Source organism: Lissotriton vulgaris, chromosome 7 (assembly GCF_964263255.1).
Source record: "Lissotriton vulgaris chromosome 7, aLisVul1.2, whole genome shotgun sequence".
In the NCBI taxonomy this organism is placed as follows: Eukaryota; Metazoa; Chordata; class Amphibia; order Caudata; family Salamandridae; genus Lissotriton; species Lissotriton vulgaris.
This window is the reverse complement of record NC_141695.1, coordinates 1,214,477,396-1,214,494,204: the sequence shown is the minus strand read 5'-3', so window position 1 is coordinate 1,214,494,204 and position 16,809 is coordinate 1,214,477,396. Positions and strand designations below refer to the sequence as shown.

At 42.8% G+C, this 16,809-nt stretch overlaps 1 protein-coding gene across 1 annotated transcript in view; it reads right to left on the bottom strand.

Moving 5' to 3' along the window:
- LOC147703264 (uncharacterized) overlaps nucleotides 1-16,809 on the bottom strand; it is a 90,123-nt gene that overhangs the window by 13,649 nt on the left and 59,665 nt on the right. The window contains exons 2-6 of the mRNA XM_086928900.1: nucleotides 15,296-15,465; nucleotides 12,616-12,662; nucleotides 12,104-12,169; nucleotides 4,925-4,990; nucleotides 4,386-4,439 (exon numbers count right to left, since the gene is read on the bottom strand). Of these exons, the coding sequence (XP_086785026.1) occupies nucleotides 4,386-4,439; nucleotides 4,925-4,990; nucleotides 12,104-12,169; nucleotides 12,616-12,662; nucleotides 15,296-15,344 (282 nt within the window). The 5' untranslated portion in view covers nucleotides 15,345-15,465. The remainder of the gene's footprint in view (nucleotides 1-4,385; nucleotides 4,440-4,924; nucleotides 4,991-12,103; nucleotides 12,170-12,615; nucleotides 12,663-15,295; nucleotides 15,466-16,809) is intronic.

Here is a 16,809-nt window from a genome sequence, read left to right as displayed (position 1 = left end):
ACAAATCCGCCAAACACAGCCCAGAAGAGCCACATAGTGGCCACAGAGACAACCTAGGGAAGGAGGGACAGCACCAATAGCAGCCCACCCCCAACAGCCATTCAGAACCATGGGAGGACTCCAAAAGTGCAGTCAACCAGGACAAACCCTACACAACATATGAGAGCAGGAGGTACAGACAGCAGGCCCAAAGCACCCATGGCAGCGAAACCACCATGACGGCCAAAACTAATGGTACCACCAGAAAGCGTAGAGCAACACCCAATGGGCCCCACACTGCCAACCTCAGAAAGGAAGAGAGAGAAACCACCGGGAAGGCTCCAATGCAGAACCCAGCCGTATAAAAAAGTCACCATGACCCCACTAAAAGTGGGGAGCCCAGAATCACAGGATGATGAGCGTCGTTGCCGAGCCTTGAACTCAGTTCCCCGACTACGACTTTGACCGCACAAGCCCTAAGGCTACATCCTCTCCCCCGACAAGAACACTCAAAAAGTGAGAATGCGGGACAGGAACACACAACCCAGGAGTAGGAGACAGAGACCGTAACTGCCAGGTCACAGCGCCACAGCCAGGTGAAAACAGGGAAGCAACTCAACCAAAGGAGGAAGCAGAAAACCCATGTACCAACTATTGTGCAAGATACAGAAAGATAAGTATGCAAAAAGCACAAAGACAGTGCGCCAGACCTGAAGTATGCATCCAACATATACTCATTCAATGACACATTGATCCGAATGCCAATCCAAAAAAATAATAAAGGAGAATGAGAGTGGACAGACCAGAAGCACGGAAGAAGAGCGGCGAAGCCGAGACACGAACCGGCAACCCCAGCCTCTGGGACGACTGCACTAGCCATAAGGCTATCTACCAGGTCCATCACACCCACACATAGCACGCAGAAGTAGGTCAAAACACGTATGAAACCCAACAATCGCAGAGTGGGAAAAATAACCCCCCAAGAAAGTAGTATGGGAAACACAGACACCCCACCAGTACACACACAATAACCACCAAAAGGTGAGCCCAATGTACTGCAGAAAACGAGAGCCCCCAAAAGAACATGCACACTCCTCTGACACAAGTTAACCAGGGAAACAGACACGCAGCAGGAGAAACAAGCGGTGCGCATGCGCAAGTCCCAAAGCAAGTTCAAACAACGGCGGTCACAAGCATGAAGGTGCAAAATCACCAACACCCAAAGTATAGTTGATGGCCATAGCAATGGGAGAATATGCGGCAACACCAGGGACCAGGACCCACCGAGGCAACGGAAGCAGCACACAACAGGAAACCTGGCCAGGAAGGTAAGCTCCGCCGCTGAGCCCACCCGTGCAGCCAGAGCCCGCAGAAGCCGGACAGAAACGCCCTAAGGCGTGGGGGCGGCGGCATCCACAGAGCCTCACAACACAGGAGATTCGCTCACAGCCCCGAGACAAGGGCGGGACATGAACTACGACCACAATCTCCACAGCCAGCAGACCCAAATTTAGAAACTCTTCTCATTTGCGCTGCTTAGTGGAAGGCAACTGTATGCCAACAACAGGCCCGGGGCGGAATGCAGAGCACGCCGCAGCCCCGTAATCAGGCTACGGGACAATGGAAACGGGAGCTCCATGGCAGGGGACCAGACACTCGGTCCCCGTAAACCCAAATACTCCCTGTCCCTCGGTGGGCCAACAAGCACCACCCAGCAGGGCTACCTTCGTTTGGGGATGCAGCGTGCGCACGAGTGAAAACAGCAAGTTTCACCAACATCACAACGTCACTCAGGTCATAACAGAATGCGCGTTAGCTGATGCAAAGAAAGCACAATTCCCCCATGTTGAGGTACTATGCTACATAAAACTTGGCACACAGGTCCGTAGCTAACCACAAAGCCCGCTATAGTGGGGCAGAAAGCAATAGGGGGAATAAAAGGAAACCCCAGGCGCCCGCAACCACCGGAGCCCGCTAGAGCAGTGCGGGGGCCAGAAGGTGTGTTAACCAGCGTCCTAGTACGCTTGAGCAGGGCCTCCACACCAGGGCCCTGGGACCTGCTGGAGCAGGACCTCGGCCCAACTTACCTGATCGAAAATGCTCTGGAGAATCTGCAGCACAGAACAAAAAAAACAGGCTGAAGTGTTGGGCTGGCCCACCTTTTATAGAGGTCAAGGGTGTAATAGGTCAGCCATATTGGGAAGGGATGGGAGGTATTGGAGGCTGACTTTTTGCTTTGGAGGGTTCTGGTGTGGAGCTGAAGCTCACTTTGTTAGTCACGTGGCGAGGACGACTAACGAGGAGGTAATGAAACCTTTAATGCTAAATCAATGGTCAGGCACCGACCTGCGGTTAAATGATGCTTTCCTCCTGAGCAAGTCTTGCTAGCTATCACTTAATGATATTGCTGTGCGTTATTATGCGAGCACGTCTAACACTATGACAGGCATTATTGTTTCTTTATGTTTTGAGAGGCACTTCACTTTCATTTTGTTACGCTAGTGTTAAGTGCCAGTATAGCCATTGACACAAAGTGGCGGCCTGCACAGGTAAACGCTGTTGGGCGTGATGCAGGGTGGGGTTAATGGAGTTTAACATACGACGGGAAAGGTGAAAGGGAAGAAATACATAAATAATAGCACTTACCTTGCACTTGCCGCATCGTAGACTCTGCGATGTGGCGAGCACAAGGTAATTGGTTTTATTTCCCATCAAATGTTGAACTCCACTGCCTCCACCCCCGCCCGCCTCACCACCCCACAATTTTTACCTGAGCGAGCCCCCACTGTTGCCACATATTCTTTTCACAGATCTTTTTGTTAGAGTAGACCTCACACTAACAGATATTGACCCATAGTAAGATGAAACGACAAATGGCTGAAGTATGTGGGTTGCTGTATGGAATATTGCAATCTAACATGTTACAAAAAGTGACAATATAAGAAGCTGAGAATATAATTGAAGTACGGATACATAATAAATATATGTTAAGAATATAAAAATGTGGAAAGTGACAGAGAGTAGCATTATAAGTAGCTTTGATGGGTTGGTAGTAGCAAGGATATGGACAACAGAGAATACCATCACTTTACAGAGCAAATAAGTTAGTCAATGTTGAGGACAATACTCCTGTAGATCTCGTGGTGCAGAGATGTCCAACAGCACTCCTGCCACATGGCAAGTGAATCGGAAACTGACAGAGTGCCAGAACTACAATGCCATTGAATTCGAGATTTGTTGTGGTCTCGTATGCCTATGGATGAGCAGTAACACAACACACGCTTGTTCTTTCTGGTACCTACATTTCACTTTCAGTACAGCACCGATCAACTTTGCATCATGTCACATTATAGTATATGAATGCTAGAGAGAGTAACAATGAATGCATGTGTGCAATACTGTAAAATGCTCCAGTTTTAGAGGGTAGGGAGCAATGAGTAGAGGGTGCAGAGGAACGTGTGGGAAGTCAAAAATATGTCTTGAAGAGGTATGTGCAAAAGGAGCTGGGACACGTGTTAAACCTTTCTGTAGACCAGCTATGAGTGTGAGTGCTTTAGAAAAGGATAGGCGGATTGTGATATGATTCCGTTTTTTTTTCCTATTGTACATACTTTTCTTTGTAATCTATCATTCGATGTAGCTGAAAAGATGGTCAAATTGTGTTATAATGGAAAAAAGAAACCGCTATGATTACTTCTCCGTTTCTTTTTACTCTTTAATTTATTACTATTTTATACTAATTTAAATTTGGGCCCAACATTACCCAGTGTTAAAATATGATATTTCCAATTACTGGGGAATAAAGTAGGCATTTTAAGCTGTTGGAGAAACGGGAAATTGTTTAAATTATTAAAATACTATAGGAAAAAGAATAACATTAAAATAAAATAACAGACCTCGATATCGTATGATAACCACATTCTTCACAAACCCTGCAATATGCAATAAACTAAGAAAGCAGTACATCTGCAGTCATAATGTGCATATAGGTACAGCTGGAAAAAATAGGCTTGCTTTAGACAACCATTGCAGAGAGAAATGGCTCATGGGAAAAATCGGTGTTGGAATCAAGTTAAAAGGAGCACTGTCCTGTTCCCTGCTCATGATGACAATATAAGGTGAGCAGACAACAATCTTGTGATGATATTATGAGAACTGATACATCTGGCCATCTCTGACAGTGATGTCAGACACTCTTCATTCAACATTGCTATGTAGCAAAAATTGGGCACATAACAGTATAGGCAAAATGGAAATTTAATGAACACTGATGTGATCCGACCTTCCCATATTAACAGGAACTGACAGGCCCTTACAGAAAGAGGGAAGCAGATATACAGCGCCGCACACTTTGGAAGCGATCTCAGCACTATCAACCTAACCTTCATTAGGAAAAGCAAGCTTACCATCTGCCGCAAGACGTCTTCAGCGGAGCATCCCAAGTCATCAGCCATTTCTTCCTAAAAGACAATTAAGGATAAAAAATGTTTAGTAATGTTTCACTGATAAGCTTTGCAAAACATGCAATGGACTATCAGAATCTACTCAGGTACATTAGTTTGAGCATCCTGTCATATCAATCCCTCTAAATGTAGCTCAATTATGTAACAAAAATGGCCCAAATGTATCTCAGGCAAAGAATTTATAAATCTACAAGGATGTGGTATCTCAATTAACCCCTATTATTTACAAGAAAAATGAAAAATATGGAAATTTGCCTTAAATTGTAATTATTATGTAGGGGGCACGTTCACTTTAATGCATTTCATTTAAAATGACAGGAGGCGCATTTACAATGCCATAAACAGTGAAGGCAGTCACACAAACATCTGAACAGGCAGCCACATTGTTAGACTCATAGATACATTTAGCACCATGACAGATAATATACTTTGTGATAACAACAAGATTTAAAAAAATATATAACATAACTTAGCTTTATTACCACAACAATGAGGAGACCGTGCAGGCTGCATTTCATCTTAAATTCCTTGTCCTTGGATGTGCTTTGCTGCAAAAGAGAGTGGGAACTGTGAAGAACACATTGCATTTTGCAAAAATTGTCTAAATGAACATAATTGTTAGTGGAGTCAAGTATGATGCATTTATTCATTTTGTCCTTGTTCTCCCTTAGCTCAAGTAACCCCACAATTGTATTTGTATTTAGTTTGTGAAACGTTTACATAAATAAAAATGAAGGGGCATATTTACTAACAAGTTGCACAGCAGGGTGCTGCAAGTAACCTTGCTGTGCTGTGTGATAGGGAAAGGTCAGGAATGATCCGTGTTTAACATAATACGGTTCATTCCAGTCTTTTCCCAGCGCCTGTGCACAATGTGCTGCATAGCACCCACACAACCTCTTCTGCACCATGATGCAAGGGTGCCTGCGCTATAAGCAGGGTTGTTTTTGTGCAGGAAGGGGCACCTTCCTGCACAGACACAATCCCCTGAGGCATTTTCCTCTTTCTATGTGTGCTGCATTGTGGCTACCCTCACTTGTTCACACTATGGGACTGTACAGTGGAGGGACAAGTCTTCAAACCCACTGTTTGACTTCAATGAAAAAGCATGTTAACGCTCTCCTTGTTTGACTGCACAGAATCAGGAGCAAATCAATATTTCTAATTGAGTGGTAGTGGTAGAAACATGATAAAGATCCCCAATTTACAGTACCCATTTGTTAACATAAATAACTATTCTCGTGATAACTGTGATCGTTTTTGTGATCGCTAAAGTGAATCCGTTTTCAACCCCAAAAACTCAGTGGTGGTATGTACAAATGCTATTTTGCGAGTCACTGACTTGCAAAATAGTGTTTGCAACTCGCATTTGCAGCTGCAAAACACACTCAGTTTACTACCTACTTCTATAACTCCTTTCCTTTAAATCCGGAGTATATGGCAGAAATCCCAATTCCAGACAAGCCGTATCACCCTAAACTAGAGTACTTTGCCCCCATAACAAGGGAGCAAGTTCTCTCATTATTAAAACAGAGCAAGTCAGGCTCTTAGCAGATGTGGCTCCTCCCTATATCATGCCTGACCTGGGGTTGGAACTGGCTAATCCAATCAAGGAAATCTGCAATCTGTCTCTATCATCTGCCTCTTTCCCGCTGAAATGGAAAAAGGCATTTATCAAACCTTTGCCTAAGAAATCCTTGGCTGACCATGGGGATCTTCAAAACTATAGGCCCATTTCTCTTCTGCCATTATGCTAAAGAATTATGGAGTCTATGGTGAATTTTCAACTTTCAGATTATCAGGAACAGCATAACCTCCTTGACTCCTCACAGTCGGGCTTCCGTGCTGGTTTCAGCATGGGTTCTGCACTAACTGAGGTGTCAGATATGATCAGGCTACTGTTGGATGAAGGGACCCCCACCATGTTGGTTCTCTTGGATGTATCAGCGGCCTTGGACACCATCTCTCACAGGATTCTATTAGACAAACTGCGAGAGATCGGTGTCATGGGGAGGTCGCTGGACTGGATACAGAGCTTTCTCTCTGAAAGATCTCAATGTGTACAACTGGACACTTTTGTGTCCAGGACTGCAATTGTTGATAAGGGAGTTCCCCAGGGCTCGTACTAGGTCCTACACTGTTCAATATCTATGTGTTGTCCTTGGCCTCTGTTATTAAATCATGCGGGTTTCATTCCATCTCTTATGCTGATGACACGCAGATTATTGTCCCTATAGAGAAGGATTCAGGAGGGACTAGAGACAGATTCAAGCTATGTATGACAAAAATTGCAGTATGGATGAAAAAGAACTTCCTGCAATCAAACTCAAATAAAACTGAGATTCTACTGTTCGGTAAAGCCGAGCAGTTATGGTCCAAGGATTGTTGCCTGGAAGAACTAGGAGAAGCTCCCCGCCCCAAAAATTGGGCAAAAAATGTGGGCGTGCTAATCGATTCTAAACTATCCATGGAGGAGCATGTGAAAACTGTATCTGGTAAATGTTTTGGATTACTCCGCATGCTAAAGAAGATTTTCTCCTGAATTCCACTCTCCACCAGAAAGGTTCTGTTACAGGCACTTTTAGTTAGCAGGCTCGACTACGGATATGTACTGCTGGTGGGGATGAGGGAAGATCTATTCTCCAAACATCAAGTCATGCAAAATACGGGGGCACGGCTAGCTCTCAATAAACCTGCATGCACCCCCTCTTTCCCATTATTGAGTGAACTGCATTGGCTTCCAATGAGGAAAATAGCAGTTTTTAAGCTCCTGTGTCTGGTTTTCAAAGCCCTGATTGGTCTACGAACAGAATACCTAAGGAGAACGCTAATATGGTACACCCCAACCCGTCAGCTAAGATCTAGTGGCCATAGGTTCCTCCAAATCCCTAGAATTAAAAAGTCTAGGATGGGTGGACGTGCTTTTTCTCATGTTGCCCCTAAATACTGGAACGCACTACCAGAAGACCTGCGGACCTGTGCCACATTCATGGACTTTAAGAACAAATTAAAAACATGGCTATTTTAGTATATTGACTCTGTATGTTGATGTCTGCATTCCGGGCGCTGGGAGATCCCTTTGGGGATGATTTGTGTGCCATATAAATAATAATATAATAATAAAGTAGGTGTTAAACCACTGGCAAAAGGGAAGGGGTCCCTAGGGGACCCCTTCCCCTTTGTGAATGGGTGCGAAAAAAAATTTCAAGAGCAGCAGTGGTCCCAGGGACCACTGCCTGCCCTTAAAAAATGAAACTGAAAAGTTTCCTTTTTTGTTTTTAAATGTATCTTGTTTTCCTTCAAGAAAAATGGGCTGCATTTACAAACACAAAACTGCTTTATTGAAAAAGCAGTAACAGACATCGTGGTCTGCTGACACCAGCAGACCACCATCCCTGTGAGTGCAAGCCATTCCCAATGGGGTCGCAAATTGTGCCTGCCTCATGAATATTGATGAAGCATACAAATTGCGACCCCATTAGTAATCGCAAACAGTGTCTGAGACACTGTTGTACATTCAGTTTAGCGAGTCGCAATTCTGCGCAATTTGCGACTCGCTAAACTGAATAGTCCTACATCTGGCCCTAAATCTTTAGTAATCCTGGAACCAAGTTCCTTAATTAAAAACAAAGCAGAGGTATGCCTTTAAAATTGCACCTCAACGTTCATTATATTTACCATGTTCTGCTATTGTCAGTACCTAAAAATACTGCATTATTAGATGTTGGCCCGACTTTCAGGGTTCTGCACATTTGCCCATGATCCTTTCAGTGGCAGGCGATGTACATACTCGAAGGCAGTGATTAAGCTGAAAATGCCACAAACTCTACTCAGGAACAGAGTTTCTGTTCTTCCTTATGACTTCCCTTAGGTCGCTATTGTCAATGAAAAACCTCACAACTGTGCCCAGAATCAAAACTGAGATTGGCTTAAGCTTTGCAGAATTTGCTGACTTAGCTTGTTTTATGGCTGATGGTTATCGACGTGCAGTTGTGCACTTTCAGTGCATGGATCAGTGTGTGCAGATGCTAATGGAGTGTTGTCAAAAGTGGAAATAGCTGATTCGAGGAATGAGAGTAGTGAGAAAAACTCTGAGGTTCTAAATAAAGAACCATATTTTCAAAGTGTTGCGGAAACATATGTAATGCAGTGCGCTCACTAACATGAGAGTTTATTCCAAGGTTTATCAGCCTGAATTATAAATGTTTGACCTTTGCCTTGTAATCTGGCCTTGTAGAAGCTTGGTATTTGCTGTTTAGAAATTAAAGATGTTCGAATCTATGTAGATGGGAGCAAAATGAAAATGCCAGGAATAAAGTGGGAATCCGCAAAATGGCTAAAATATCTACATAAATGATTTGCATTCATGCCCTTTGACCTGGGTGTACCGTGTGATAGCAAACATTCGGAATAGGAGTGGCGTGGGGCAGCTCATTGCTTGCAGGAGAGGAGTGGATGAGTGCATAGGATTGCGGAGGGGTGGCAGAGTGTGGCTGACCATGGCAGATTGTCTACTCGGGCTTTAGGGCACACAGTATTGGAAATATTTGACTGAAATGTGACACGTGTTTGAAAACAACAAAAAAAAGCTCAAGAGAAAGAAAGACAGAGATAAAATTATGACAGGACAAAAAGCAAAGGAGCAAAAACAGCAACAATTGGCATAGCGAATAGATCTCACCAATTGGCCTTATCAGTGTTTTTCAGCCATGCTGTACAGCATGGTAAATAAGAGGATAAAGGTTGGTGACGTAGCTGGCTCCGCCATAAACTTCGTACAATACTTGCATGAACAGCATGGTTTAAAATACACGCAGTACTGACGGCGCAGAGTACAATAACTACAAGATGTGCTGATGGATGAATGAATGCCTGCAATAAACACTAATGTCAGAATATTTGAGTAAAAGTGTCACCCCGTGCTTTAATAGGGAAGAAGCGAATTATTCTGTTGAATGCGAGTTTGCTATCGGGCATGCTATGTTTATTACCGCAGAGCTGCTAACAGTAGTAGTGTTAAAACAAATGAAAGCGGGTTCATCTTGCTGGGTTGTGAAGCAGTTGTGCTGTTATTAATGTGCTTTCCTGAAACAATTGCAAGGCCTAGCTGAAATAGGCATTTCTAACTCAAGACATTTCACTTGGCTAGCTAGTTGACATTCTGTAATCAACTTTGCACCAGCCCTACTTAACTTTAACAGCCCCACATTTTCGGTAAACTAAAGCCTCCTGAAGCCAACCTACTAATTGCTGCTGAGAAAGGAAGGGGAAAGCGTCATTCTGGACACATCTCTCAAATGCACTTAGTACATCTAGCGGCGGACTCCGTTCGCTCACTATGGAAAATGAGTATGAAGCGAAGGATATGCCATTGGCACACAATAGAACATAGTAGCTGCCATTTTGTTTAAGTGTGAGGCAAGTTTGTACATACAGTAGAGAGTTGGGGGATTGTTCTCTTTGGTACCACATGCTGTTTGCACATGCTGTGGTGTCTGAGGCTCGTTCCCTCCAGTGCCACATGAAAGCTCAAATCTTGGTTTACAAACAGCGATGTGTTTCAATGTAGCAATAGGTGGGGCCCACGCTTCTCTCTCTGTAGCTGTGTGCCTGTCAGCAGGGCCTCGAATCATTAAGACCAGCTTAACAAGTGCACACCAGCGCAGGCCCTCTGTAATCAGTCTAAATTCAAGCGATGGGCACAACCAAGGCACAGGTCATGAACTAGCAAATGTGTCAAGATAACACTATGATTTACAGCCCTATTTACAGTGGGGCTCAGAGCGAGGTAAACATGAGCACTCGTAAAGACGAGCATGAAATTAAGAAAAAAATAGTGCACCATAATTAACAGAACAGCATCGAAAGTGGAAAGATACCAGTGGTTAGGCACTACTCCTTGGGAGGAAACAAATGACAACAAGGAGGGACACAGAGGAAAGATTACCCACTAGCAAGAAAACTTTTTAAAAAGATAATCAAGGTAATGCATAAATAGGCAAAGGGCAGGCTGTAAGCCCACAAAGTGTATACAATATGTCTCAAAGAGACAGCACAAGCATTACTTAGGCTTGACCTTAAAAGGAGGGGGCAGAAATCGAAGCAAGGAATTTACCAATGGGAATGTAATACATTTTACCACGAAGAAACTACCACTGCCTACAAAGTAGATGTATACTGAACATTTCTTTGGATTCTTATGGTTTAATAAAGCTCAAATGGTTTTGTAAAGAGGCTAAAATGTGTATGTCACATGCAAACTTTATATAATATTAAATATGCGCGATTTTCTCCTTTCATTTATAAACCACCACCTGTGGTTACTTATCATAGTACAGGGGAGAAGAATTGTCATCCATTGATGCACACAACAATGTGTACTGAGGCTAAATTATTGCTATTGTTTCATTTACAAAGCTCTCAAAAAGAGTAGCTGCCATAGTTGCCTACCTAGTACCTCCCGAATCACTTGCTTAGATGTCTGAAACATTGACAATAGATGCTAATCAGAGAGGAAGCACATGAGTCTTTTTCTGGACTTCCTCATGCCCTATCTCTCAGGCTCCCATAGCTAGACGTTGTTTAGTGTGAGGTAAACAGCATCCCATGTTAGAATGTAATCTCACACATTCTAAATACCAGCTACTCAAGACACACATTCACAGAGCCAATTTCACAAAAAAAGCCTTGTATCTGCACTCTGCCATTTATGACAGATCACCGGTTCTGGTTTCCATCGTACTACATTTCTCAAAAATCGCCCTAAAATGCATCTAAATTTCAGTGGCAGTTGCAGGGTTCCAGGTATATTCTTGGAAAACCTTTGTGATTTATTTATATTTGTACCCACTGTGAATGCACTTACATATCTTAAATCATATGTGATACTGTCAATGTTTGTTAATGTGCAGGAAGGGACAGCTCCCTGCCCATAAATAATAATTGGTGCTTTTCGGTGGCACAACACAGCACACATGGAAACAGCAAAAACTAGGAGAAATTAAACATTTCTCCTCCTTCAACAAGGGTAAGATCTGTTTTTACCTGGTCTGAATGTTTGCGCTGCCCCTTATTTATGCCAACCTTGTAAATATAGAGCAGGGTCAAAATCAATGCGTGTTGTGGTGGAACTCCCACAGCAACACCTATTGCCCTACCCTTTCATACTAAGTATAGTGTAAAAGTGTGGCTTATTTACAAGGCAGCGTTAAGTCACGGTAAGTGGCTTAACCAGTTTAGAGCTTTGAACGTTCAGCACCTAGTGCTGAACGTTGGAATAACGGGTGGGGCCGCATCGGCCAACGGACGTGCGCAGCACTACCAAGGTAGTGCACGTGACGACCGTTGGCCGACGGCAGCACTTAAGGGGTTAACACTGCCTTGTAAATAAGGCAAAGCCTCTTCCGCCACCACAACGTCAATAAAAGAGGAGTTGTGGTGGTGATAGCATCTAGTAAATATACCACTAAATCTACTTTATGAAATGCAAGGCATGACACATCAATTTATTATGAACTTTTAACCTGCAATACTGTGCTTTTCCAACTCCTGTACCAGGGCTGGAACAGCCACACTTATTGAAAGGCTGGCTCACCAAAACAACAGCTCTTTGTGTGTCATGGCATTTTGAGCAGATATAACATAGTAGAGATGTATTTTACCATAATCATTTGAGAATTCTTCACATTGATCTTTATGCTTCGTGTGAAGTAGTAGGCATCTTCTTCCTGGAAAAGCAGTTAAAGGCAATGATCAGTTCTCACAAATGAAAGGAACACAACCAACTTCAATTAAATATTGAGATAATTAAATGTACACATGACCAAATAATCAATATGTGAGGTTCGTGAATGGTTTGAAGAATAACACGAATGGTTGTCTGCAATCAGCTCCCAACCCCACCGTCTTTTCATTATGAAATGAGACCATTAAATAAATAGAGGGATCTCTGTCATGCATTCCTCAGATGGCAAGCAGATTTCTAATCTGGGGGGTGTTAATGCTCGATCAAAAGTGCATTTCAGCTATTTCCTCCTCTGATGTATACATTGGGGCGTGCGCACACTGCCTGCACTCGCCCTCTTCGTCTTGATGACGTCAGATGCTTTGATGGTTCTCAGAAGGGCCACTGAGGGTTGATAGTAAGGTCCAAGAGATATAAACTTCTACATACCTTCATGCTTGAAGAATGTTGCTGCAGGCTATAGTCAGAAGAATACGCTGTATAAGAATAACATGTACAATTTATTTTCTGGATGAAATCAGGATAACTCCTTACAAAATATTTAGCTGAGGGCACAGATAGACAGTGCCCATACATCTGTTCAGTAATCAAACAACATATTTCAATTCAATTTCCTGACACAAGTCAAAACTAATAATACCCGTGACTAATTCGGATTTTGCATAAACTTGGAAAACACAGTAAATAAATACACTTTGATGTCAAACACACCTTGTGATACACATTGATTCGTGCCCCCGACTTGTTAACGTTTGAATTATTTACTCATTTAAGCAATGTACTAAAATGCAACCTCCTATTTTAAATGTACCTGTAATCACTGTTCAAAATATTAAAACAAGTTAATGGACTTTCTAAATGCATGGTACAACATTTATCCTGAAAGTAAATAAAAAAAAATGTATTTTGCTAATGTTTCCGAATAGCAAACAGGTTTGCAAGAAAAACAACAATCATATTTGACTGTGGATTCAGGTTATGAAGAATGATAAACTTTCCTCACACTATAGATAAAGTGCAACGTATGGCGAAAGTGTGAGAGTAGAAGAAAAAGAGAGACTGTGCAATACTGTGTCCAACACATTACCTTATCAACCAGTACGTATGATCTGAATCACTTAAATAAAATAAAGGGTTTTTGCATAAACTTCGAAAATGCGAGAACTGAATTATCTATCTTTAGGGATACAAAAGAGATCCACCTTTGTCTCAACAGCAGAAGGACATTTATGTAGATTCCTAAATTACTGTTTCCTTTTGAAATCATAAAATTAAAACCCGGCTGAATTTAAATTCTTGACAGTGTGGTAAATCATTCATCTTGACCAGAACAGAAATTATGGGGCAGATTTACAAGCTCTTTTTGTGTCGTACTGGTGGCACAGGGGGCTCCTCCATATTTACAAGAAGAGGAAAAGCCACCCTGCATGACTTTTCCTCTCCTTGTAAATCCGGCCCCTACACACGCAGCACTTTGCGTTGAAAGGGCGTTCCATGGGTGTTGCTGGGGGGTACCAGCGCAACACCCATGAAACAAGACAAATCTCCAAATTTATGAGAAAGCGTAAATCTAGAGATGCGTCGGAATGCTACGCCACCCTAGAGGTGGCGTAGCGAGGCGCAACGAGGACAAATGTTTTCATTTCTCGTTATTTTTTCCTCATTCAATGTGTGCTGCATTCTACAGCACGCATTGAAAGAGGAAAATGCCTGTAGTGATTGTTTTTGTGCAGGAAGGTGCCCCTTCTTGCACAAAAACAATCTCCCCATGACGCAGGCATCCTTGCACCATGGTGTAAGGATGCCTGCACCAGTGCATGGCTGCAGTTTGTGCGCCAGCGCAGGAGAAAGCACAGAGATGCAACATATTCTTGTAATATGTTGCATCCCTGTGATTCGGAAGTGGTGCAGTGTGTGAGCAGCCAATGGGCTTGCGGTGCCATGCTGTGGCACTTCCTTGTAGATCTGCCCCAAAACATTTAACACAACCATATTGTATCACTGAACCAACTATGGGGCATATTATCAAGCCTGTGCGCTAAAATTATCGCCGCTTTATCGGCCGAAAACGGCCGATAAAGCGGCGATAATGGGCTTGATAATATGCTCTGTGGAATTCCAATCGAAGCCCATGTTAGATGTCTTCACATCTAACATGTGCTTCGATTGGAATTCCATAGAGCATATTATCAAGCCCATTATCGCCGCTTTATCGGCCGTTTTCGGCCGATAAAGCGGCGATAATTTTAGCGCACAGGCTTGATAATATGCCCCAATATTCCTCGCATTACAGAGAAATGACAATCCAGGGAGGAAGAGAGAAAGAATCGGAAGAGAGACCTTGTGAATAGAAAAACCAAAAAGGAAAGAATAACTGAACAATTAATAAACCTTCAGATACAAGTGTTTATCATCCTCATTCTTTTGATGACAATCTTTATATGAAGAAATTCTCTCATCAGTTTCAGTAGATGAATCATTATGAGTAATAGAAGATAGCATAGAAGTTAGCAAGATCACTCATGGCTGGGTTAAAAGGCCTTGGAGGAGAAGTACTCTTCGTGTATTTCTGTGAGTCTGGCCAAGGACCCGTGACCCACTAAGGAGCCATTGTTAACACCCAATGATCTTATCTCCAAGAAAATCTTGAAAGGATGACAGCCTTTGTGGGCTGACGATTCCTGGGCATGAGGCCGTTTTTGAAAATGTATTACATTAATTTGATTGTTACCAGCTCTACTCTATAGAAATTTGTGAACCAGTTTCTGAATTAAAATAGAAGATTGTGCTTCCAGTCACTGAAATAATTTTGAAATCGACAGAAAGGAAAAGTTAGGCAAGAATGTGAAAAACAATCAAAAATGTCCAATCACACTACTTTGCGGTAATGCGCAAATGTGATGCCTTATCACCAAACACCCAGCCTGAAGACATCGGATCTGCATTTTATGAAATTGACAAGAGATACGTTCACTCATTATTTTTAATAGTGACAAAAGCAACACATTCGTGAGTGAAATTTCCTGACACTGAGTTTGTTCCCAAGAGTCCTCTGACTAATGAACAGCTCTCAAAAGATAACAGACTTTAGCATCTTCTACCCACTTACCCAGGCAGCTTCCGAGAGCAAAGAGGAGGAAGGCAAAATGCATCTTCATGTTTGCTGTAGCCTTGAGGTCTCTTGCAGAACTGCAGAACACTCAACCGTCTGTGGGTAGTTCCACTTTAAGGTCCTTTATTTATACCGAAACTGATGCCTTTGTGTTGGTGCGCTCCTCCCTGGTATGTAAATGATACATTTGTTCAGTGCTTTCCCAGCAGAAGAATCTCAGAGTTATTGCAAACAAAGGAAAGTTTTGCCATATTTGAAAAAGATTTAGTTGATTAATCAGATCAGGAGCATTAGGCTTGTGAACCTGGTTAAGATCTTTGTAAATATTGTGTTTTGCACAGTTTACTTCATTAAGGGTCTGTTGTTTCTACTGATAACAGTGAATATTACAGCATATTTAGCTGCTCATCTGGTACTGTTTCCCGAGATTTACAATATTTATTGGCAACCAAATTAATTGGCCGGGAGAGGAGTTGGCCTAACGGCTAGGACGGTCGAATCGACCTCGAATCTGGGGAACCGGGTTCGAGAATCGACAATGATGCTGAACATCCTGTGATTCTGCGCAAATAACTTAGGGGCATATTATCAACAAAGGGCGTTAAATTATCGCCGCTTTTATCGGCATGAAACTGCTGATAAAGCAGCGATAATGGGCTTGATAATATGCTCTATGAATTCCAATCGAAGCCCATGTTAGAGGTCAAGACATTTAACAGGGGCTTCGATTGGAATTCAAAAGAGCATATTATCAAGCCCATTATCGCCGCTTTAGCGGCAGTTTCCTGCTGATAAAAGCGGCGATAATGTAACGCCCTTTGTTGATAATATGCCCCTTAATCTCCCCGTGCCTACCAAAGATCAATGTGTCCTCGTGTAACGCAACTGTTGCTATGTAAAGTGCTCTGATACCCGATATCGGGTCAAGTTTGCGATAAAAAAACCTCTCTACAAAAATCTCCTTTCCCTTCTTACTCACAAATGAGCAAAGTGCAAAATAATAAATCAGCCATGGAGCCTCACAAAGTGCCACAGTGGTGTGGGATTGCTATGTTGAACCTTTGACAAAAAAACCTTACAGTCTTAACAGGGCACAAGAGCAACACAGCCCCTAAATTTGCATTATGAAGCCATTCGAGGTCACCTTGCATGATTTAATAACCACAGAGAAACTCAACGCAGCTCAAATTGCTCCTTGCATTACTCTGCCCACGGCGGCATTCCAAGGGTGGAGCATAGACTTTCCCATGCATTCAGCAATGGATTTTGGCTTATTCCCTGATTTACCACCAGTGCTAAACCAGGGAAGGCATCAAAATGCCACTCCTTCCTAGGTGAAGAATATCTTTTTTGCTCATACTCCATGGATCGTGAGAACCTAGCAGTTTCAGAAGGAGCAGGTCTTACCAATTGGGAGGACCTGTTTGGAAGTTCAGGCTGGACTGTTCCCATGAGGCACAGGGTCAAGGCTGATTTGCATATGGCCATGTCTGAACTGGGGTGGTGTGGAG